Source organism: Drosophila biarmipes, chromosome X (genome assembly GCF_025231255.1).
Source record: "Drosophila biarmipes strain raj3 chromosome X, RU_DBia_V1.1, whole genome shotgun sequence".
In the NCBI taxonomy this organism is placed as follows: Eukaryota; Metazoa; Arthropoda; class Insecta; order Diptera; family Drosophilidae; genus Drosophila; species Drosophila biarmipes.
The window spans coordinates 13,326,821-13,351,386 of NC_066611.1; the positions used below are offsets into that span (position 1 = coordinate 13,326,821).

Below are 24,566 nucleotides of genomic sequence, written 5' to 3' on the forward strand. Positions count from 1 at the left end.
CGGACATGATGACCGACTCGACTAAGGATTCTGATCAAGAACATATAAACATTTTAGGTTCGGAAACGCTGCCTTTTAGATCCCTTACTCCCATACTTTCCTACGAATCTATTAAAAAAAACGTTCTTACTGTTTTTGTTCTACTCGCCCCACTGTGCGCCGCTTTGTTTTGTTCGATGGAAGCCGGCGTGGCCAAAGAAGTCGCGTTTGGGATTCGAGCTCGCACTTCGTTTCGTTCGCTCTTACCGTTCGCTTCGCAGCGGCGGAAACTCCGTACTTTCGAATACCAAGTATCTCACAGATACTTCCGAGACTCCGAAGACGAGAAGTCGCAATTCGCCCGAGAAGAACTCTCAATATAAAACCCAAACAAATCGAAAAATATTCAAATACATTATTTTTTTTTTGGTGCCAACGCAAGCCAAAAAATTAATTTGGTGTGGATTACCAGTGGAAAAGTGAGTGCTAAAATGGATTAAACAAAGATACAAATATAAAAAAAAAACAGCCCAAACAAAACCAAACAAGCTGAATATTGTCACACAACGATTATGGATTAGTGCCTGTGATTGTTCAGAACCAGTAACAGATATAAAAGCAGTTTATAGGACTAAGGAGCCCGAGTTAAATATAAAAAAAATGTGAGTAAAAAATAATGAACATGTTAGTTAGAAGCAAAGAAAACCCCATTGTTTTGGTTTACTTTTTGCTCGTGTGCCAACTGCAACAGCTGCTCCCTCACTTTGACCTTTTCGCTAGATTTTGTTTATAAAATACAGTTCGCCGAATCGCCGCCCCTTATGGCCCCAAAGAAGTTAAGCTTTTGGCCACTTTGACATTTTGGTTACCAGTGAGGTGGTCTGTGTTTTTTTTTTGTCCAAGAAAAATAAGAGTTTTGATGGTGAAATGGAGGCTAAAAAATATACGACTACCATTAATTTTCAAAAAACAACGGATTAAAGAAATAATAAATAAAATTATTACAAATTACAAAAAATAAATCGAAACTTCTCTCCCATAAAAAATGTAGTTTTTGAATATGGCTACATATAAAAAGAAAATGATAATATCAATTTGAAGCTTCAAATTAGAATCTAACTAATTTGACAATATTTCCCTATTCTCTTGGCTAATTTTTCTTATGGTTATTTACTTATTGATTGTGAAGAAAAAATCATAATCTTAGCACATGGAAACCAATTGGATATTTACTTTCCTCTCTAAAATAATAGATCTTCTCCAGACCTTGCACACCTAATTAACTTCTTCTGACCATAGCATCTTCGGGAAAAAAGTGCTCTGCTTAACTGATTCGATCTCTTCTTTCCTTGGTTTTGCATGATTTATGATTATGATTTTGAACAAAGAAGTTTAAAACTAAAAGAGTAACAAACAAGAGAACGATTAGCGTTCCCTGAGCATTTTAGTTGAAAATGTAAAAAAAAAATATTAAACGCTTATTTGTGGTCAAAGAAAACATGTTTTCCGGCACTGAAACTATTTTGTTTTAAATTGAATTAAACTTAGCTTGACAAAGAGTCAAAACAGGCTGAGATATGCTAAGCGCTGGCAAAATGTAGCTATTAGCTTAAATCGTTAATGGCATACGTTTGATTTAAATGAATACGAAACTCAACCTCGAGTTCTTATCTCAACAATGGCCAACTTAAATCAAATGAGTGTTTCACCTTATGATAATTTTCACATTCGCATATTCGTGTGTGATCTTGACGCCTTTTATATTTGCTTAGATTATTTTATTTCCCAGTGTTTTTTTTTATTTTAAACTTTTTAACACATTAATTAATAATTTTCTAACGGATTTCTTTTTGATTTTCGACTTGGATTTTTTTTGTGTAACCAAAAGACACCGCCTCAGGCTGTGAATCGAGAAAAGGTAGCTGCCAGATGCGAGTTGAAGAAGCTGCAGGCCCAGAAGCTCCACCAATACATCAATAATTGCACACAGATACTCGCACACAGCTGCAGTGTGGATTCTTGTGTATGTGAGGCTTCGAACTCACGCACCTGTGTCTTGTCATTAAAAAAAACAAGCAAAGTTTCAATCTTCTTCTTCGGCAAGCTTAGCTTTTACTTATGCTGCCACTTCCTCCTTTTCCACATATGGCGATTATAAAAGCAGAAAAAATATATATAACTTAAGAAGTTAATTAAAAAAAATGGGATTGAAACACCTTTTTCAAAAACGTGTATATCAAAACGATTTTTTAACACGAAATCTATTGTTGTATTATTTTTAAGACATTTTAACATGATATAAATTTTTTTATCTTAAAAAAATGTTCCTAAATTAACTAGTATTAAAATAATTTAATATTTTAAACCTAATATTTGTTGGATTTTATTACTTAAAGATTTTTATTATGAATGAATTATTTGTTTTAGAAAAGTACTTGATAACTTACCTGTCTTACCTATAGCTAAGCTATTTTAAAAGAGGAACTTCTAAAGAAATCTTAAGCTGCAAACAAAAATTTAAAACGACTTGATAGATGGATTTCCCTCAGTGCACTTGGGCACTGTGTGCGTAGTTTTCGGATTTTATAATTTGGCCCAATTTGCTGGCATTGCAAATTGCTAAAACGTCCGAAACAATCGACAGGAGGCGAAAAAGGGGCGTGCGGGGGGGGCGTGGCAGGAAGTGCAACATGCTCATGTCGCAAGTTGTTGCTGCCTCATTTTGCCCGTGTTCCTTGCCGCTTTTTGCAGCTTTTTATCGATTGGCGAGGCCGCATTTGTTGGATCGTTTTGACGCGTCCTCGTCAGCATGTCGAAACTTATTTTTCCTTTTCAATTTCGCCCAGCGATTCTGCACTGTTCCTGGTTTTCCTTCCTTTTTTTTTTTTTTTTTGCTGCTGCCTGCCTGTCGTTTTGTTAGTTCTTTGCATGCCACAAATTATGTTCGGCAGCCGCCTTAACCCCTTGCTGCCCCCACCAGGGGGCTCACCTTGAGAGCGGAGCTGTCAGGCTTTTTGACAGTTTCTGCCGTATCGTTTCCACTGATTTGACTGCTTCACCCATCTTTTTTTTTTTGCTTGGCCCCCTTGGTATTTAATATTTTTGAAGGATTTGCCAAGAGAAAAATACTAATTTCCCAGCTCGTTTAAGAAGAAAACCAGACGAGGGCAGTCCAGAAGGCAAGCAATTTATCCCTTGGTTAATTTGGTTAATTGAAGACAATTGAGAGCCGCTTTGCAGTTCATTAAGCCTCATCAGCGTTTGAGAAATGGGCCGGGGGGCTGTCCAGCAGCCAGCTCCACTTCCATCTGCACTTCGAGATCTCCAGATCTGTTGTCTTGTCGCCAGACTAATTAAAATATTTGCACTCAAATGCTTAAGCAATAAATATTTGTCAAGCCATCATCATTAGGCGGTGGGGTAGTGGGGGGGGGTTCTTTATAGAGATGGGGCCTTCTGACCCCAAAAACACAGCCCTCTGCTGTGCGGGGCAAAAATGGAAATGGAAAATGAAAATCTATGAGAGGCGGCATTTTTAAAGTGCGCCACTTTGGCCTGCATTTTTGATGAGCTTTAATGGCGCCGCCTTAATGCAAGTGAAGCATGCAGGGGGGGGCGCCACCGCCCCCGCCCACGCCCCTGGTTAACCCAACCCACCACCCCCACCCCCTACGAGCCACCCTCCACCCATCGAGAATGCCAATTAATAGTCATTGATGGGAAAAGTTGAAGCCAGAGTGGAAGGGAGGGGGCTCTGAAGTGTGCCATCGCCTTGAAAAGGCACTGGCGGGGGGGAGGAAAATTGCAGGAAAAAATCCCCCTGGAATGGGGGATAAAATGGAAAACGGGCGGCCATGTGTGATTCCATTCCCTTGACTTCTCCGTGGTTGGCAGGCAGCCCAAGAGGAGGAAAAAAACTGAAAAGACCCAAGAAATTTGTATCTCAAACGGGGACAAACATCAAATTAGTCTAAAAACGAGGGAGGGTGATTTGCAGGCGGCGAATGGACTCCGAAAGACCGAACTCAAATGGGCATAAAATTTTCTTATTGCCGGACAATAGTTGGCATAAGTAGACACAGTTCGGGCATGTATGGCCATATGGCAGAAAAAATTCGAAAGGGGGAATTTCCGGGGAAGGCCGAAGGTAAGTCGGAAGCTGGTCGATTTTGAGAGGAGTAAATGTGTCCGAAATGGCAAGTTTCGGGCCTAATTAAATTGTGTTTGGGGTGGAAACTAGGCGTTACCTCAGCTGACAATTGCACAAAAGTAAATAAAATGTAGGGGAGATAGTTACATATTTCCTAGATTGATTAGATTGTATCTCTTAATTGGCTTCTATTATTTTTGGAAACCAAATTCTTATTTTTTAAATCATGATTTTAGTTGCTACCAACAAAGACTGTTCTGTGACATTTTCCTGCACTAAAAAACTCACCCACTTCTTTCTGGAAGCGATCCCCAGCACTAATTAAGTTAATCTGCAGCACTTTCTTTTGAGTCCTCGCCAAGTCGCCAGATTTGTGCCCTCCTCCAAGGAGCATTTTCATCAGCAATTGAACGCGACGCGAGCTGGAAGAAAAAAGCGCTCAGAAATTGAGAGAACTTATGAAAATGTTTTACAATATCCTTTTCGTGTTATTACAAGTGTACGTCCTTGTCGCCAGCTTTGTCAGAATGTCTGGCAACGCTTCTTGGGCACATTTCCCCCTCGGCTTTTCCCCCGGGCCCCAGCTTTTCCCCCGATTTTCCCCCCACTAGGCGTCTTCTCGCAGCGCAGAACATCTTCACTCCTTTGGGGCGTCGTCAAGTTCGCGCTGCGTTTGAATATGTCATTACTCGTTTGGCCCCCGCATTTTCCCCAACAATGTTGACGCGTTGTCGCCCCACTCAGCCACCCGCTTTCCCGACGTGTGGGTGGTGCGGGTGGTGCGGGTTTCCTTTTCTTGGCCTGACTCCGCTTGGCCCGCCTGACGGAAGTGACAGTTGAACATTCATTCATTCATTCATTCGCTCGCCGGCTCATTCATTCAGCCAGCACTCAAGACCCAAGCAACAGCCACCCAAAAAGCGCCCCGCGGAAGGGGAAAAATCAGGCAAGGCTGCCGGCGAACGGGAACCATAAAGGAAAAGCGAGGAGGTCGAAAAAAAATACGAGAACCTACGAAATTTCTATGCCAATTTGGCCAGCAACGTGAAAAATATCCAGAGATGCCGGCGTGTTGACTTGTGTTTGTGGAGTAATCAGCTGTATCAGCTTAAGCACAACGCACTTCAAGAGTTTAATTCTAGAGTTTTATCAAGTGGAATTATCCAAAAGAATTCGCGATTTCCAGTAATAATCTGCTTACATTATAAAGTTCTAGAATTCATTTACAATGATCCTATAGAACTCGCAATAATTTCTCCGCGAATTCTTCGGAATCCTTCAAAGTTCCAGAAATTCAACATGCCAAATTATCCTGAATAATTCGCAATTTTCTATGAATAATAGATTTCTAGATTTAAATTCCCATTGAATCCAGAATGCTCCTTAAGAATTCGCTAAATTTTCTTTGCGAATTCTTCAGAACTTCAAGGTGAATTTAGTTCTAGAAATTCAATTATCCTCAAAAATTCGCTATTCCTATGAATAATTTACTTACTGTGTAGAATTCTAGAATACAATTCACAATATATCCACAATGATCCTGAAGAATTCGCGCTACAGATCATAAAGAGTGAAGGCGAATTCTTGAGAATCTTTACTTATAGTGCACCTTTTTGGCTTAAGCAGTGCAACTTGACTTAGATGTTATATAGAGCCATGACTTTAGTTGTCTTATTTTAAATTTAAGAACAACTAGGTTAAAATAGGTTATAGTTACCCCATTTTTATAACTTTTATAACATTTACCCACTCACTCTGGCACCTCTGATGGAAAAGAAGTAACCATGTGCGATGTCTTCGCCTCCGTCTCCGTCTTCTGGGCGGAAACACAACGCAATGACTGAACGGAAGTTTTTTGGAAGCGCATAAAATTATTATGGAGTCGTCCTCCACGGTCCCCTCGCCCCTCCCCTTGCCACTGCCCCTTTCGCTCCCCTTCAATCCGTATCCGTATCTGTATCTGTATCTGGATATACGTATGTATCTCTCTGCGCCTTCGAGGACGTGGCGCGTCAATTGAGAATTCGAGTCCAGGACCTTAGCCTCCACTGGCACTTCATAGTCCTGCCGCAGTCAGCTTTTTATGGCTCTCCTTTTTCCTTTGTGAATTCACTTTAGTTCGCCGGCTTGGCCCGACTATCTCTATCTGCCTTTTTGCCGTATTATTTTTATGCGCAAATTTAATATTTACATTTAGCCAAAGTGGATTTTCGGGCTATCGTTGACTCTGCTCGGGCTTGGACTTGGACTTGGGCATTTTTATCAACTGACAACTCCTGACCGCAGAACGTTGCCGGCCCCGCAGATACGCAGATGTATCTGCAAGATAAACAAGAACAAGCCAAGAAGCAGAACAAGCCGGAATAAAATGGCATTTAGATAAGCCCGAAAACTTTGGACAACGCTCTGAGGTAGGGGCTCCACATCCCTGCCCTGGCCTCTACATGTGAAATACTTGTGGTCTACAAGATGAAAATGCCAGAGCGATGATAGCGGGCTGATGGTCAAGGCATGGCAGGGGACTCCTGGCGAGATCTTGGGAAAATCCGGTCGGGAATATGCCAAGTCGCTTCGAATTACAATTAAAATAGTCCGAGAACATGGTGGTGGAAATTAACTATTTGGGGCGAGAGCAGGGGCAGCCAAGTAGGCCGGGGAAAAGGCAGGGAATTGGGAAAAGTTTTAATAATACACGGGAAAAAATCCTGAGAGGAGTAAGCATCAAGAGTTGAGTATTTAAAACTACCAAATCAATGGAATGTTAGTTCCTGTGCCCCGGGCGGGGGGGAGCTAGAAAGGGCTTCTAATAAATTATTCATTTGCCCGGGACCATGAGTCATTATGCAACCACCCCCCGGGCTGCTCTAGTTTAAGTTTCGATTTTATTATTTCTGTTTTTCCCATTTTTTTTTTTTTTGGACAACCACCGAAAATAAGGCATCACAGTCACCCCGTCGCCCTATGAGTCATCGGCATCTGGCAGCAGGACAGGACACCCCCGCCGAGGATTAGCAGCTGACTTTGGTCGGCGGAGAAAACAGCTGACGGGGTGCTTTTCCTTTTCCATTTTTGGCCACCCAACCACCCCCCACCCCCCCATATTGGACGGATTTCTCGATACTCCCCTTATTTATTTCCATTTTTTATCCACGCTGCTGAATTTGTAAAGCATTTCCAAGTACACGAGCGACAAACAGGCAACCACTTAACGCTTGTTGCCACATTCAGCTCCGTTCCAGCTGTCCTGCCCCGAAAGTCCTGTGTGTCCTGGAGTGCGTTCAAAGCCGGCACACCACCCCTCGCCCCCCACCCCCCCGCCTGCCGTGGCCAAAAAAAAATGTATAAATAAAAAACAACACAGAGACAATCGCCTGATTCGGCTTTCGTGCCACACACGTTTTGTACTCCTTCATTTTTTGTGTATTTATTTGTATTGTATTGCATGTTCTGTCTGTGTTTGTGCACCGCCGCCCCTGAGCAAGGGGGTTCTGCCCCCCCCCCCCCCCCTTCCCCTTCAACCCCCCTCGAAAACCTTAGGCAGGCCAGGATATAATCGAGAGCACAGCCCACGGAACCCTCCATGAATCATGTCCGCCGCTTTATCAAACTAAAAGGGGTCTCAGAGTGCCAGGCGGGTGGAAAAGGGGGTTCTGACAGGGATTTGGGGGTGGGCACTGCCCCCCCCCTATCTGTGGCTATATTTACAGGTCTGAGGCACTCGGGCAGGGGCTGCCGGGACCCCCCAGTGCAGGCATCAATTTTTCAATTTGTTTGGCGTCTTTGCATGCCAGCCGAGAATATTGGGCATAACATCCTCGATTTAACCGGGCTTCATTCCCGCAATTTGGCCCGGTAAACAACATGATTTGTAGCTAAATTATTAAATAAAATACAATGATTACGTCGTTTAAGAGGAATATAAACAGCAGATATTTTAATGTTTAACAGCATATCGTACCAATATCTGGCCTCATTTCCCTCGATGGGTTTCGTTAATAAATGGCCCTGGCCTGGACATATTTTTGTGCAATAAATTTGCATTGCAACAATTACCAAAGATCATAATAGAAAATTAAGTAGAAAAGAAGGCAGCCGGCACAAAGTCGATGGTTGACTTTTTATGCGAAATATGCGTGATTGCCGGCAAGTTCTGCGCCTTTTTGGCCGGGACGAGAGTAGTGTGCAGTGTGCAGAAAGTTCGGGTACATAATGTCTAATAAACATTTTGTGCCCCATGAAAGAGCAGTGAATGCGGCAGAACGTCGCTGCCAAACGCGGCCTGTGCGTGTTTATGGCCCAGATGAAGACGAACAACATTAGGGCCAACAGAGGCATTAGCCAGCACAATTAATGCGTGCGGAGGCAAACAAATGAAGCGGCACAAGAACAGGGAAAAAATTGAATTAATAATCTTACTTATGTTTTTCCTCCCCCCCCCCCCCCCCACCTCTTTGCAGATCTCAAGGCCCGAGGACAAACAAACAGACAGCCGGGAAAAGGGAAAAGCGAGAAAGTGACACTTGAGACCCGTGTTCTCCCAGTAAAGGGGTGTTCAAGGTGAGTCGGAAAACTAGGAAAAACTCTTTAAGCTGCAAAAATATATTAAAGGAAAAGATATATATATATTGCAAGTTTGAGTAAGATATTAATAAAAGAGATATATAAGCAACTCATGTTGCTTTAAAAATTTTAATGTCAAAAGTTTTGGGAAAATGTTATATATATTAATGAAAAAGATATATAAATTACCAATTCGAACCTTAAAGATTCCCTCTCCTTGCACCCACCACCAGCTCGAACCACTTCCATATGGACACATGACTGACATTACACAATGGTCATAACAAAACCCAACTCAAGTCGCAACCTCAAAAGCGGAGAATAATAAAATAAAGCCAAGAAACACAATGCGCAGAGATACAGATACAAAAGAATGGCCCACGCCAAGCCCGAGTAGTTTGGCGGTGTGGCAACCCTGGCCCCTCCTGCCGCCTGGTGTACCAGTACCCCTTCCTCTATCGGGGCCCTGGGTTCGGGTTCGGCGTCCATAATAATTAGTTATAATCGGATTTAGTTAGACGCGAGCGAGCGAAGGTGTCGCCCGTTGTAGTTGTATCTTTTTGTTGTCCCAGTGGTTGCACCACCACCACCGCCAGCACCGCCAGCACCACTCGTGCTCCGAAACTGGAATATAACTATATCTGTGTCCATGGGTATGGGTACACCGCCCACACGGCCAATCGTGTAACGGTCGACCACAAGGCAATCAAATGGAAAAGCCAACGAAAGAAAAACTGACAGCGCCGAGTGGGTCGTCGAATCGGTACCATATATACATCCGCAAATGTCCCAGTATCTCCGGATAGTACCTGCATCTATATATCCGTATCTGTATCTGTATCTGTATCTGTATCTGTATCTCTGCACCTCTCCGTTCGAGTTCATTATTACCGCTCCGTTCTAACACGTTCGGGTTTGCAGAGGGCGGTGGTCGGGGGCTCGGGGGCTCGGAACCCGTCCCGCTCTGGTTTATTGAATTGATTCGGGCTTTTGTGGAGTCCCTCGTCTTTTTTGGGACGATTTAAAATAGGTTTCGTCTCTGCATCGCCTTCCTCAGTTCCCCAGTTCTTTTCGTATATATACTTTTCGGGGTCTGCAACGCGGCTGCAGTGTCATGTGGTGGGGATATAACTCAATTAGCTGCATGGGGCGAAGGAAATGGGGATGGGGGATACCCTGACGGCCGGACAAAAGAACAAGCCCGAGATGAGGTAGCCAGCGGAGATTGTTTATTTTTTGGGTTCGGTTAGGTTTTTGGGGGAACAGGTACCCGTCGCCGTGCCCGAAACAGTGACAGCTGTCAGGTGAGGGCTTCGCCGGCTCTCTTTTTTATTTTCCCTGCCAGCCGATTGTCGTTGTGGATGATAATTTGAAATGAAAACACTGCCTATGGGAACTCGGTTTGCTGTGCAGTTAGGCCAATGAATCGTGGTATGGTGCTTAGTTAGGCGGTAACGTCTATAAGTGCGTGACGCTAGTTGTGATTGTCACTTGCTGTCGGAAAGTAACCTCAAGGAACTCGGGTTGCTGCTAGGGTTTCGTGGAGAAATTTGGTATGTGGCTTGTATTATACCTAAAATGATATATTATATAAAAAAATATATGATTTTCTAAGGTTTTAACAAAAAAAATCTCAAGGATCCCTGAGTAACTCAGCATTCCATTGAGTTTTCTTACTGAAACTTCGGTACTTTAAGGCTTTATTAAAAACGTGTAACTAAGCTAGAGTTGTGTGAGATCCCCACACTATGTCGCCCAGTAAATATCTTTGCCTACCATCTGACGGCTATTCAAATACTGTCTGGTCAAGTGCCGCTTTCGAAATCATTTTTCACTCTTTGCCAATCGCATCGCCTGGGCTTCTCTGGTGGGTTTTCGTTTGCTTTCCGTATATTTTTTTATTTGGGGTTTCGGATTGGATCGATCTATGTCAAAGTGGCGGCCCACACGAAAACGGGGAGAAGTCAAACGAAATGCTTGGAAATGAAATGAAAAAATGTCGGTGTGTGGGCGAACTTGGACTTGGAATGGAACTCGAATGGAGCATAAAATATGTTAATAAGGCTTAAAGTTATACAAATCTCGACTGGCTGGGCTGGCTGGCTGGCTGGCTGGCTGGCAGGCAGGCTGTGTGTCGATCGCTTGTAATACAAAACCATAAACATGAATTTGAAAAAAATGCTAAACGTAAAGTGGAGAAGCTGCTGCGGTCGATGGGGAACCCAAAACCCATACCAAAACCAAAGCCCCAACCGAAAACCCCGACTAAAGCCCAGACCCAAGTCGAAGCCAGCTGGCTTGTCATTGTTGCAGTGTCTTTTCTTGGCCTGGCTTAATTTCCTGCTGCTCGACTTCAACTTGTTTTGCTTCTTCGCAGCTTCTCCCCTTTCCAGTCGGCCGAAAAAAAGAGGAAAAAAATCGAAATAATATAACCACACACACAAAAGAGCATCAAAAAAAAAACAGAAACAAAAACAACCACGAAATCAGTTAAGTTCAGGTGTTCAATTTACTGATTGAAATTCTGCTTCGATGTGGCCAAGCAACTTTCATTCGATCTGCTCCATTCCCCAAGCCCATCTCCTTTATATATATGTACTAACCTCGCCGTGCATATATCTCTTTCTTATGATTTTATTTGGAGTTTCGGCTGCTGGGAGTTCGATTCATAATTTTATGCCTGGCCATGTCAGGAATTATGTTAGAATTATGCTAATGAGACTGCGATCGAACCCAGATGCTTTAATTATACACGGCTAACAAGTTTTTCACCCCCTTCGCCGGCTCTGGGCCCCACGGAGCCTGAAGAATTGATGAATAACTTAACTCGTTCTTCTGGGTGAGCTGCACTTGGTTATTATATTAAGGCAAGAAGCAGTCGCGGCTTGATTCGATTAGTGTTATGAAATCTGAGCTGGCATCAAGTTTCGTTTCGTTTCGGGTTAGTTGATCCAAGGGAGATTACTTTGAAAAACATTTGTTCTGGCCGAGTGTTGAGCATCAGCTACTGCTAGGCAACACTGGCTGATCGTATTTTCAACACTGCTTTTGCTAACAATGTTAATGAAATGTTAACTAGTTGAAGGATCACATTTTTTTAGTACCTTTCACCACTGTGATTAGACCCTGCTCATGTTTTAATGATTCCCAAAGCTTAAACTGTAAACAGCATTGTTCAACACTGCTCCCCTTAACCATTGAACAACACTGGCTGTCACATTTATCAAAGTCCCTTAACTTGTCCTTAACGATTCACTTACCCCATCTCCCGGCCCAGTGATAATTATCAGTGGCTCTTTTTGGGGATAAGCGATGACCTTTTTGGCCTGCCTCTACTGCTCCGTTAAGTTGTGCTGACTTTGGCCAAAAACTTCTGGTGTGTGGCCCATTAATAGGCGATTTAAGTTTATTTTTTGCCAGTTGCCTTTTTATTGACACTGAAATGGGATGGGAGACCCGGACGCCGGGATCCCAGAGCCCAGATCCCAGAGCCCAGATCCCAGAGCCCAGATCCTGGTGGCCCGGCTTTGCCCCCAGGACACACATTTGTGTCGTAATCAGAGATGGCAGCAGGAGGAGAGCAGGAAGGAGAGGGTCAATTGAATACCGGGCAGTCATCATCATCCTTTGACTTTGACTTTCCGTTGGCTTTCTCCTTTTGCCACTTAGCCGTTGCCTCTTAGTTGATTTGTTCGAGCAAACAAATTGTCAACAGAACGGGGATAGGGGGGATTCACCCACACAGGCATACGCACAAATTGATTTTAATTGTTAAGCATTCCCTTTTTTAATTGTCCTAATCTCTGCTGAACCCTGGACCTCGACCAATATCCTTTATGCCTTTTCCGGTTATCCCCGATCCCCAAAAACCCCGATGGCCGTCCCCTTTTCCCTTCCGCTTGTTGCCTTTTCCATTTTGTCAGCAAAAGTCCTTTAAGTAGCCTTCCTTTGGCCGAGCTTTTTTACTTCCTTCTTCTTTTTTCCTTACTTTTTTTTTTGTTGGTGAAGGGTTAACCGGTCCCTAAGGGCACTGGCATGTGTGAGGAAGAGGAAGAGCGAGAGCGGTAGGTGCGACAGAGACAGATGGAGGAGCCCTCAAGTACAGTCGACACTTTAACTGGCAGTTAAAGTTCAGTTTTCGGTTTGTTTTGGGAAACTTTGAGGCTGCTGGGACAGCTTACTCAGGCAAACAGAGAGTCGAAGGATGTGTGCCACATATTCACTTACTCGGCAGTGAGTAAAGTTGCTTTTGGTTTATCGACTTGGGTTTCCTTTTTGCGAAACCCCTAATTAAATGAAAATCTTAAAGCTACAGAAAGCAGACGAGACTGTACCTTTTCAAATTAAAAGTTGCACGGCAATCAGCTTTTGTCAAGCTCGAAACCTGAAAGATTTTGATCTAACATGACTTACTCTGGGTTCTTTGGCAAATAAATTGAATGTTGGCGACTGTAAATAAATAATGAATTTTCAAATTAATTTTACTCGATTTCTTTGCATACAAATATGCTTTTGCTGCCAGCATGCTCGTTCGGCAGACGAACAAAAGCAGATTGCCACACCGTTGGTGAGGATAATTCCCCCGATTTCAATGCCACAATCTGAGACTTAACCCCACGTCTCCCTCCCCAGTGCCTCGCTCTTAACCCCACGCTGCCAATCACTGGCAAACAGTAAAACTCCGATGGCAAGAAAAACATTTCCGCTGCGAACGCTTTCCGCTCCAGTTTTCAATTTTCGCAGCTCCGGCAACACAGAGAGATACAGTAATTATTTTCAGGCGACGCTTATCACACATAAATCTCGACTACCCGGCCCTCCGAGCCGAGCCCGGCCAGTCCAATCCCATTCCATCCAAACCAACCCAATCGATACTGTGCACTATATGGCTAGATGGTTGCCGGCTTTGTCAGTCAGTCGGCAGTCGGCAGTTGGAAGTTGCCAGTTTTGCCAGTTGGCAGCAACTTCCCCGGCCATCGGGCTTCCTTTCTGCAGCTGCCTTTCGGGCCCCCTTTTTTGCGAGAGAGCCGACACCCCTGGCCCCTGGTCCCTGGTCCCTGGTCCCTGGCCCCTGCTGACCACAAGTTGCAGCTGCACTTATCCAGCGTCCAACAGCATCCTTTAATGCCACAGCCCAAGCATCTGTTGTGATATTTATAGTTGCAAGTTGCAACTGGAATCGGGGGAACAGGTGCTAAGACGACGCCCGGGATCAAGTCGTCAGCCCAGAGCGAGAAAAAAGGGTTACCCTGATTTGGAAGTCTATAAAAAGAGATCATGATATATTACAAATATTATAAACTGAGGAAACGAAAGTTTTTTATAATCTGTACGAAGGTTAGAAAATTATTCTAATAAGATCTATACCAAAATATAATACCTTATAATATAATCAAACATTTCATATTTTTAAAAACTATTAAAAACATATAATCTTGATAGAAGCCCCTTTTATTATGTTCACTCTCCTGGAGCCACGCTAATTGTTTAGTATTTTCCCTGTTGGCCAGTGTAAAAAACGTAAACCAGTTTCCACGATCGCATTATTATCGCCAGTTCGCTTCGGTTATTAGATGCAAGCTGCAGCGGATGTGCGGCTTCCTTCGAGACTTTTGTCATTTACGGTTTATCTAGCCCCCGTTCGCCCCCCGCCAGCGACGCCCCTGAAGCTTCTACGGCTGCTCCTTCTAAGCACGTCCAAGTGGCTCTCATAAATCAATAAAGAAAGGCCCACCTGGTACAAATAACTTTGAAAAATTTATATTGAACACTCGCCCGGCTTCTTTCTCTTGCAAAAGTTTTTCGGCAGGTGGGCGGCGGGCGGCGGACGGCGGACGGGGGCATGGAAAATCCAGCAGGGGCGGGGGTGGGGAGCAGGCACCCCACTTGAGCTTTAGTTTTCCCGAGGAGAAAGAGAGATGCCCAGGCACTTTCCAACCAGATGGCAGCTGCTACTGTTAAGTCTCGGACTTGGCCAATGGGTGGAGTGATTTGTATTGTTGGCCAACCGCCGGTGCTGCACCACCCTCTCGCCCTGCACCACCCACACACTTTTCCGGGTGCAGATTCGGAGCAATTTTCGTGTATGACATGCCCTGGATATTGAGACAGTGACAGCGAAATGGAAACAAATTAAAAAAGCCAAAAAGTGAAAGAACTTCAAGAGGAAAACATGATCAAAACAGCTTCCAAAGGGACTGGAAAACCGCAGCGAATATTAAAGGAAGAAAAGTAATAACCAAAAAAGCTAGATAAATTACAGAACAAGTTTAAAACTATTTAAGAAGGTTAACAAACTGTTGACTAATTGTAATGTATCTGAAACAAATATAATTCTCAGCTGCAAGATCCGGTTTGGTCGTAAATTCTATCTAGGCCGTAAAGCCAATTTCTTCCATCGATACGCAGGCCCATCAACACTCTTTTTAGATCGCTTTTCTCCCAAAAAAAAATCCGAATCCCGATATCTTAAAACAAATGAAACCGAATCTTTATCGCCCATAAAAGGCGGGGAAAAAAACTCCCTGCGAGCGTGTCTGAAATCGGTTTTAATTGGCTTGGCAAACGCAGCATTATCATCTTCAGCTGGGAGTCGGTGATGGTTTCGAGATTTCCATCGAGTGGAGTTTCTCCCACAGCCTCCAGTGGGTTTGGGATTGCGGGGCCTCGCTTTTCGGATACAACTCTAATTTTGAGTAATTTTCAGGCCCCGCCTCCCGGATTTGGAGCCCTTCCGCTTTGTATTTTCTTCATTTTTTTGGTATATCTCTTTTTCTGAACGGAAACCCGCTAATCTTTTGCCTCCCTTTGCATCTTTTTTGGGTTATTTTTTTTTTTTATGGATTTCTCCTCTTCTATTATTTCATTTTCTGTTATAATTTCGTTTAATTTGAGGCGCCAATTTCCGTATAAATGCAATAAAAACAAATAATAGCGACGAACTACAAGAAAACGAAGTTAGACAGACGGAAGCAAAGCAAAAAAAAAAAGGGGAAAAAAAACGAAAACAAAAATAAAATAGAAGAAACCCCAAACTCCCAAAGAGAATATACAGAAATAGTAAAATAGTTACCCAACAACTGGGAAAAATGCGTGAGAAAATTCCAGGGCAACCGGCACCTGTACGTCGAACTGGAAAAGTGGAAAAGTGCTCTGGGAACGAAAGGTGCGGAAAAGCGGAAAAGTGGAAAGGGAGAGTAGTGTAGTTTAGTACTTAGAGTCGAGATTGCGCCCCATACACACACACACACACAGTGTGGCTGCAATTTATTAGGCAAATCTCCTCAAACGCAACTCGAGCTGAAAGTGGGGATTGAAACTTGTTGGCTGGAATTAAGTGGTTAACAGAAGGAATTTAGCCCAAGTGATTTCTATAAATCTGAGCAAATAAAGCAGTAAATTGCTATTGAAACGCAAGTACAGACTGCATTCAAAGCAATTAGTGTGACCAGAGCAGTAAGCAGAAGGATTCCAAGAGTGCTTTTAAGTTTTGGACATGCTTTCAACGCTTTAACGAGTAATTGTTAGGAATTTTTACAAACAAAAACATATTAAACATAGAATCAGTTAAAGTTTTGCCTATTCATTCAGCACTCTTATTCATTTCTTGGTTTTTTCTTGCCCTGCTTCAATTTTTATGCTCGCCTTTTTAATACTTGTGCTTGGCGTTTTTGGCCCGCCACTTTGTGGAATATTTTCGCAAGATTTTTACACATTTGCCCCGTTTATGGGCGCCCTTTGTCGTAAACTGTGGCATTGCCCCGCGGCTTAAGCCTTTTTCTGCGGTGGCTGCCCGTGCACCGCCCTGCACCACCCTGCACCACCCTGCACCGCCTAACCTGCTGCTTTGACTAATTTGAATGTAATTCGTTTTCGGGGCTCACGTACGGCTGTCTGCACTTGGAAAACATGAATAAAACCGAATAAAATGCGAATGAAAATAAAAATAAAATGGGTATGGGTACGGGTACGGGTACTGGAACAAAAAAAAAAAACACGCGCGCCAACAACGAACAATAAACGAACAATAATAAGTAATAAGACCCTGAGGCAATTGTAGCCCCCCAAACCCTCCAAAAAATTTGTTCAGCAAAACGCGAAACGCGATAAAAAAAAGGCAACCAAAAAACGCAACAAAGCCAAACAAAGCGCATAAAAAGCACAGCAAATAAACAAATAGATACATGTGTGAACAAGAAGAAAAGACAATTTTGTTTGGGGGGTCCATTGTATTTTGTATTGGCGCCTGCCCAAGGCCTCCCCAAAGAAGTCCAATCCGGTTTACCCCGGCCTTTGTTGCACCCAAAATCGCAGCTAATTGAAGGACTTTTCATCACCGGAGGTGTTCCGGATCGCCGAGCGATGTAGGAAGTTTATCTCCAATGGAGTTCACTCTTATAAATACCACAAAATATATAGGGTTTGCAGAATAAAAATAAAAATATATATTCAAATTCAATTACTTTAATTGAAATTTTTTGTATCTTTCAGCACCATGTTGCAGGCGATGCAGCTGCTCCTGCTGGCCACGATTGTGGGGCTGGTGAGGAGCTCGCCGTACACGAGCTACCAGAACCAGAGGTTCGCCATGGAGCCGCAAGATCAGACGGCGGTGGTGGGGGCCAGGGTCACGCTGCCCTGCCGGGTGATCAACAAGCAGGGCACCCTGCAGTGGACCAAGGACGACTTCGGACTGGGCACATCCCGGGACCTCAGTGGCTTCGAGCGGTACGCGATGGTGGGCAGCGACGAGGAGGGCGACTACTCGCTGGACATTTACCCGGTGATGCTGGACGACGATGCGCGCTACCAGTGCCAAGTGAGTCCCGGCCCCGAGGCCCAGCCGGCCATCAGGTCCACCTTCGCCGGCCTGACAGTGCTCGTGCCGCCCGAGGCGCCCAAGATCACGCAGGGCGAGGTCATTTACGCCACCGAGGATCGCAAGGTGGAGATCGAGTGCATTTCGGTGGGCGGAAAGCCTGCTGCTGAGGTGAGTGTACTTTCAAAGTATTTTTATAAATTATTGGCTTGAGGCACCTAAAAGTATGCAGTGAAAAAAGAATGGGCACTCGAATTCTCAATATAATGTGGCATACTTTTGAGAAGCTTCTTAATAATTTAAAACTTAAATCAAAGGTGTCTAAAAGTACGCAGTGAAAAAATAACATTGTTTTATCCCACTTCAGTACTTTGAGTATATTGTAGCATACTTTTGAACACCTTTCGAAGTGATTTCAAAATTCTACTGATTTATTTTAAATTAATTAAGATTTATGTGATAAAAATTTGTACATTTTGGCACTTTATTCGGCAACTAATCGAACCAACAATGACCATACTCTCCCACTTCTCTTGCCACCCGCAGATTACCTGGATTGATGGCCAGAGCAATGTGCTAACGGATAACATTGAGTACACGGTGATACCGCTGCCCGATCAGCGGCGCTTTACGGCCAAGTCCGTCCTGCGGCTGACCCCCAAAAAGGAGCACCACAACACGAGCTTCACCTGCCAGGCGCAGAATACGGCGGACCGCACCTATCGCTCGGCGAAAATACGTGTCGAGGTGAGTAGTAGTCCTCCGGGTAACGCAACCAGGAGTTGACCCCCCGGTGGTCGTCCTGCTGACAGGTCATTGCAGGTTTTGCATGACCACACTGCGAGAATTTAGATTGCTTTTCTATTATGGAATGTCTGAGGATTGAGAGAACATTTTTTTTGGAACCTCTGGTATCATCCTACCATATTTTTCCTATCAAAGAGGGGGGGATTTACTGAGGATCCTCTTATTATATCCCAAAAATTGATAAGTAATTTATGGACTAGTGCCGAGCTTTTTTCGAGTGCATCCTACTGCCGCAGGCTGAGGTTACCTTATCTATAGTATGAACGGGGCATAACAGAGGGAGAGTGAGAGCCTGCTATCAGTTTTACGTGATGCGAGGCGCTGCGGAAGTGGAAGTCCCCTTCTTTCCCGACTCTTCCGAGGACAGCTGCACGCCGGGGGATAGTATTTTTTGAATGGGCTTTTGTGCCGGACATGGCACGACACTGACTGGCTAATTCATGCCCGGACATAAAGGCGCCCATCATGGGTTACCCCGAGTCCCGGCTGCCGAGCCCCGAACACCGAGCCCCCAATTTCGCCAAGGAGTGTGAAAGTGAGGAGCCAACAAAGACCTGACCTCAGCCCACTTGTCATTGGTCTGGTTTTTGGGCGGCAACTACGGGGGAGTCACATGTCCATGGCGCTGACAAATCCCTGACGAAGATGTCGGGCCAAGGAGTGTCGGGATTCCCAGCTGATTGAGCTGAATGAGGGCCAGCTTGGAGCCGATGCATGGGCATTCCTTGGTCACCGAGCAGATGAGATGTCCATTGTGCAACTGCAATTGAATTTCCAAAAAAAGTAGTTCAGGGGAATTCAGCTTCTTAAAGCTATTACACAATTTGTGATGTTTTTGAAATATTTTTCAATTTGCACCTAAATAATACTCACCAAAAAATACCAGTTTAATATAGCATTTTATAATATTTAGTATATTAGTACTTTAGGGTAAAGATATTATCTTTTTTTAATATAATAACAATACAAAATCATTAAAAATAAAAAAAACCAATTGTTTCCGATTGTTAGATTTATATTTAATTAAAAATTGGATTGGAAAAATAACTTAGGGTACACATAACCTTTAGTATTAAATTCAGTACTTAAATTCATATGGATTATGCTTTCTTAGGAAGCGATAGGAATATATAATAAAACTTTAAAAGACCGAAAACTTTATTAAATATTTCCGATATTCACTCCCTTTCCAGGTGAAATATGCGCCCAAGGTGAAGGTGAACGTGATGGGTTCGCTGCCCGGCGGAGGTGCTGGTGCATCCCTCGGTGGGGCAGGGGCTGGAGTCCATATGGGCACCGGTTCCCGGATCGTGGAGCACTCGCAGGTGCGACTGGAGTGCCGGGCAGATGCGAATCCCAGCGATGTCCGGTACCGCTGGTTCATCAACGACGAGCCCATCATTGGCGGCCAGAAGACAGAGATGGTAAGTGGCGCTCCTCCTCCTCCTCCTCCTGCTGCTGGATTTTTTCCGCAGATTTTCCAGCATCTCTCCAGAGGTTTTTAAGGGGGGGAAAACTGGTTCGCATTCCACTTGGCAGGCTGGCGCATAATTAGAGCAACTATTGCGATTAAAATGCTGCCCCTGCTGTTGTATAATGTTGGCAATTATTGGAACCAGTTAGATAGCCACCGGAAAGGCCTAACGTTCCCACAATTAATCGCAACTGGAACTCATAGATCGACCCTCTCCTCCTGTCTCTCCCCTCGTTCCAGGTGATTCGCAATGTGACGCGCAAGTTCCACGACGCGATTGTCAAGTGCGAGGTGCAGAATTCCGTGGGCAAAAGTGAGGACAGCGAAACCCTCGACATAAGCTGTAAGTAAACCTAAAAATGATTAAAGCTTTAAATAGGTAGAAAATAAATTGCTTATAATCATTATTAATAAACTTCATCAGTGGCATGTAAATTGGATCTAGTTATAACATAAAAAACCTTTACTTTTTATTAAGAAAATAAAAAACCCAGCGAACTATACATTTTATTTACTGAAACTGAGTTTCATTTCCATAACTCAAACGCTTGCAATTGGCATTTCATTGCCAATAAAATCAAAAATATAACTAAAACAAATATTTATGGACCTCACGTAAATTATTGACACCTACATGTGTATATTTGTAAATTTCCATAAGTCAACAACGCATTGCTTGGGGCATTAAATTACTGGCAAAATCAAATTAAAGTTGTTTTTAAATGGTTAAAAGGCAAAAAATAACAGAATAAAATGACAAAAAGAGCAAGGCATTTAAAATATTATTTTTCCTTGGGCAGTCTATCAAAGCCTGTTTTTGTAACATAAATAATATTGAATCTCATATTAAATTATTGAATTTTGCTGTGCTAGTAATTTAAATAGATCTTGTAGTATTTTATGAAAATAAAAAGAATTGTTTTTATTATTTTTTTATGAATGAATTTATTTATGTCCTTACAAATATATTATTTATTGATTTGTAGAGGATTATAAATAGTCTATTAATTTACTTTTACTCGAGACTATTTATTATATTATTTTAATATATTTTAAATATAATATATATATAATATTTTAATATATTTTAAATATAAGAGCTTATGCCGTCTTATTTAATACTTAAATTTTATTGATTATACATTTCTGTATATTTATTTATAATTTTCCCATTTTAATTGCAGATGCCCCCAGCTTCCGGCAGCGACCCCAGTCCATGGAGGCGGACGTGGGCAGCGTGGTGTCCCTGAGCTGCGAGGTGGACAGCAATCCGCAGCCGGAGATCGTGTGGATCCAGCATCCCAGCGACCGGGTGGTGGGCACCAGCACGAACCTCACGTTCAGCGTGAGCAACGAGACCGCCGGGCGATACTACTGCAAGGCCAATGTTCCCGGATACGCCGAGATATCGGCGGACGCGTATGTCTACCTCAAAGGCTCGCCGGCGATCGGTTCCCAGAGGACGCAGTACGGATTGGTGGGGGACACGGCCCGGATCGAGTGCTTCGCTAGCAGTGTTCCGCGTGCCCGCCACGTGTCGTGGACCTTCAATGGCCAGGAGATCAGCTCGGAGTCGGGACACGACTACTCGATCCTGGTGGACGCCGTGCCCGGGGGCGTCAAGAGCACCCTGATCATCCGCGAAAGCCAGGCCTACCACTATGGCAAGTACAACTGCACGGTGGTCAACGACTATGGCAACGACGTGGCCGAGATTCAGTTGCAGGCTAAAAGTGAGTATCTCTTGGATGGTTGTGTAACTATAGGTATAGATAATACGATTTTATCAGACATTTTTTGGTTTGATGATATTTTGTGGGTATTACTTCTTGATAATTACATAATTTTTAACATTTTTTCGAAATACTTTTATGTGTTTTGGGGTACTTATATATTTTTCAGGGATGAAATAGATTTTTTAATTGGCATATTAATATTGGCATATTTATATCAATAAATCATAATAATAATAGTACATATATATACCTGATTTTATAGGATTTTGACATTTTCGAGTGTTTATTTTTATTAAAAGGGATACGAATTAAAATAAGTAAATAAGTAATTTAGATAAAATAAATATTTTATAGTTTCTTTTATGATTTATTTTTAAAGCACAAAGTTTAGAAGCTTTTTTTTTTGTCTTAAAATAGACCTTTATTTTTTTATTGTGTTCCATTGCCATTTTTAACCCACCATCGCCCATTTCCCCTGTTTTCCCTTCGCAGAGAGCGTCTCCCTGCTGATGACGATTGTGGGCGGCATTTCGGTGGTGGCCTTCCTGCTGGTCCTCACCATCCTGGTGGTGGTCTACATCAAGTGCAAGAAGCGCACCAAGCTGCCGCCGGCGGACGTGATCAGCGAGCACCAGATCACCAAGAACGGCGGCGTGAGCTGCAAGCTGGAGGCCGGCGACCGCACCTCCAACTACAGCGACCTCAAGGTGGACATCTCGGGCGGCTATGTGCCCTACGGCGACTACAGCACGCACTACAGTCCGCCGCCGCAGTATCTGACCACCTGCTCGACCAAGTCCAACGGCAGCTCCACCATCCTGCAGAACAACCACCAGAACCAGATGCAGTTGCAGCAGCAGCAGCAGCAACAGCAGCAGAGCCACCAGGGCCACCACCACCACCACCAGACCTCCAACCCACTGACCGCGACGACGACCCTGCCGATGACCTTCCTCACGAACAGCAGTGGCGGCAGCCTCACCGGCAGCATCATCGGCTCCCGGGAGATCCGTCAGGACAACGGGCTGCCCAGCCTGCAGTCCACCACCGCCTCGGTGGTCAGCTCGTCGCCGAATGGCAGCTGCAGCAACCAGAGCACCGCCGCAGCCACCACCACCACCACGCACGTGGTGGTGCCCAGCTCGATGGCCTTGAGCGTGGATCCGCGCTACAGCGCCATCTACGGGAATCCCTATCTGCGCTCCTCCAACTCCTCGCTGCTGCCACCACCCACTGCCGTCTAGGGTGGACCAGTTAGGGGGACGCAACGCCGCCAACCGCCAACGGGGACGAGCCCACCCACTGAGCCGCGCCAAGACTGATCTCACAAGGAACCGGGGCCGCTGTAGGGGGGCCTCACTGTTGGTGGTGCGTTTTTTCAGCTACCAAAAATTCGAATTGCTTAGGTTTAGGCTCTTAGCTCACACACATCTGATTATATAGGCGTAATCGTAGCATCATCATTTAGGTCTAGGCTACTCCTTTTTTTTCGTATTTGTCGTTTTTGTGTTCTTAGCTTAAGGCTCTTGTAGTAGGCTAATACCCAGTTCGATCTAGAGAGAGACTAAGCTTCAAAGAATGAGTGTTAGGCATTTACAGAAGAAACAGACAAAAAAAAACAAAAAACAAAAATACTTAAAAAGATTAGAGAGTTTTACTGCTTGTTGAGAGAACGCCTTAAAGTAATGGTTAACCGATTGGGGATTTAACCTCCAGTTACAAAATTGGCTTTTCCGGGGGCAGTTTGTGGGTAGTGAGAACCGTTTTGAACTGGTCCTCAGCTCTTCTTTCCATTTTATTTGCAGTACATAAAATTCTTATTAAATTCTATCCTATCTGATATTAAACTCTCATATTACCTATCCTTAAACCAAACCTTTTCTAATCCTAAATGTATTTCCAACCTATATTTTTCCCCATAGAAGTGCCCCTGAAAATGCTGCAAAAAATATATATAAAAACAAATTCAATTATGTATACACAGATATAGTATATGCTAAATGTTAAAGAATCTATATACAAGCATAGACATTCAGTTGAATGGATAGCGAGTAAGCGAACGAAATGCCAAAGTACCTGATAGTATTTAAGTCGGGGGTGGGTGGCCCTCCACAATGGTGACTTCCCGCCCCCTATCATCTTCTTCTGAATCGTGTAGCATTATCTTTTCTCGCCCCGAACTTAGACTTCGATAGTGCGTTATATGGTTAAATAAATATAGAAGCTAGATCTTGACAGTCGCCTTAACTTATGACACGCCCATACATCTCAAGACGCCCATGAAAAAATAAGAAAAACAAACAAAAAAAAAAAAAAACAAAAGGAGAGCGTAAACGTATTCAATTCGTCAGTTCAATTGTGCTAAGTGTACTTCTAAGTGTATAACGGTCTAATTATCCTAGTTGTAGCCTAACTAAAGATACACACGCATATTTAAAACATAGACCTAGCCCTATATATATATACATGCATTTTTTTTTCATAGCCCTAAGCATTATATTTTGATAAGCGAGCGTATTTCATCTAAGGAATCCCAGAAAACTAAATATTACTCCCTCTTTTTTGCTAAATTTATTAGCTGTGGGTATTTTATTAGTGTCGCCAATTAAGCGCGAAACGAACAAATGTTTTTTTTTGTTTACGAAATGCAAATGATAAGAGCAAATAAGCAGCATAAAACACACACAAAGTTAAACACGAAAAACAAAAAACTGAATAAAAATTTATTGAAAACCAAAACAGAGCAAAAAGGAGCATTGCAAACGGGGGACATCAAAGACGAAAGTCAAATAAACGGGGTGGTGGGGGAGTCGCAAAAAACATTTTTAATTTGCCCAGGTCGGAAGGACCAACTGTCAGCTAGCTGCAAAAAGCCAAAAATCAAACAAACAGAAGTAAAATGAAAATGTTCCACCACTGGCAGCACAGCACCACTGCACCACCGCCGCCACCGCCAGTCATGTGTGTTAATTTATGGCAAGTCGCCTCGGAGTTGTCAGAGTTACAATACTGCACTGCGAGAAATGGGATTGCGAGGGGGCA

General features: G+C 43.5%; 1 protein-coding gene across 1 annotated transcript; it reads left to right on the top strand.

The window, feature by feature from the left end:
- The first annotated feature begins 240 nt into the window (after positions 1-240).
- Positions 241-23,846, top strand: LOC108025820 (irregular chiasm C-roughest protein). Its single transcript, XM_017096472.3, has 8 exons — positions 241-641; positions 8,587-8,686; positions 17,180-17,678; positions 18,054-18,254; positions 19,508-19,738; positions 20,029-20,131; positions 20,973-21,521; positions 22,017-23,846. The coding sequence occupies exons 3-8, from the start codon at positions 17,184-17,186 to the stop codon at positions 22,766-22,768; spliced, it is 2,331 nt and encodes a 776-aa protein (XP_016951961.1). The 5' UTR covers positions 241-641; positions 8,587-8,686; positions 17,180-17,183; the 3' UTR covers positions 22,769-23,846.
- Positions 23,847-24,566: the final 720 nt, after the last annotated feature.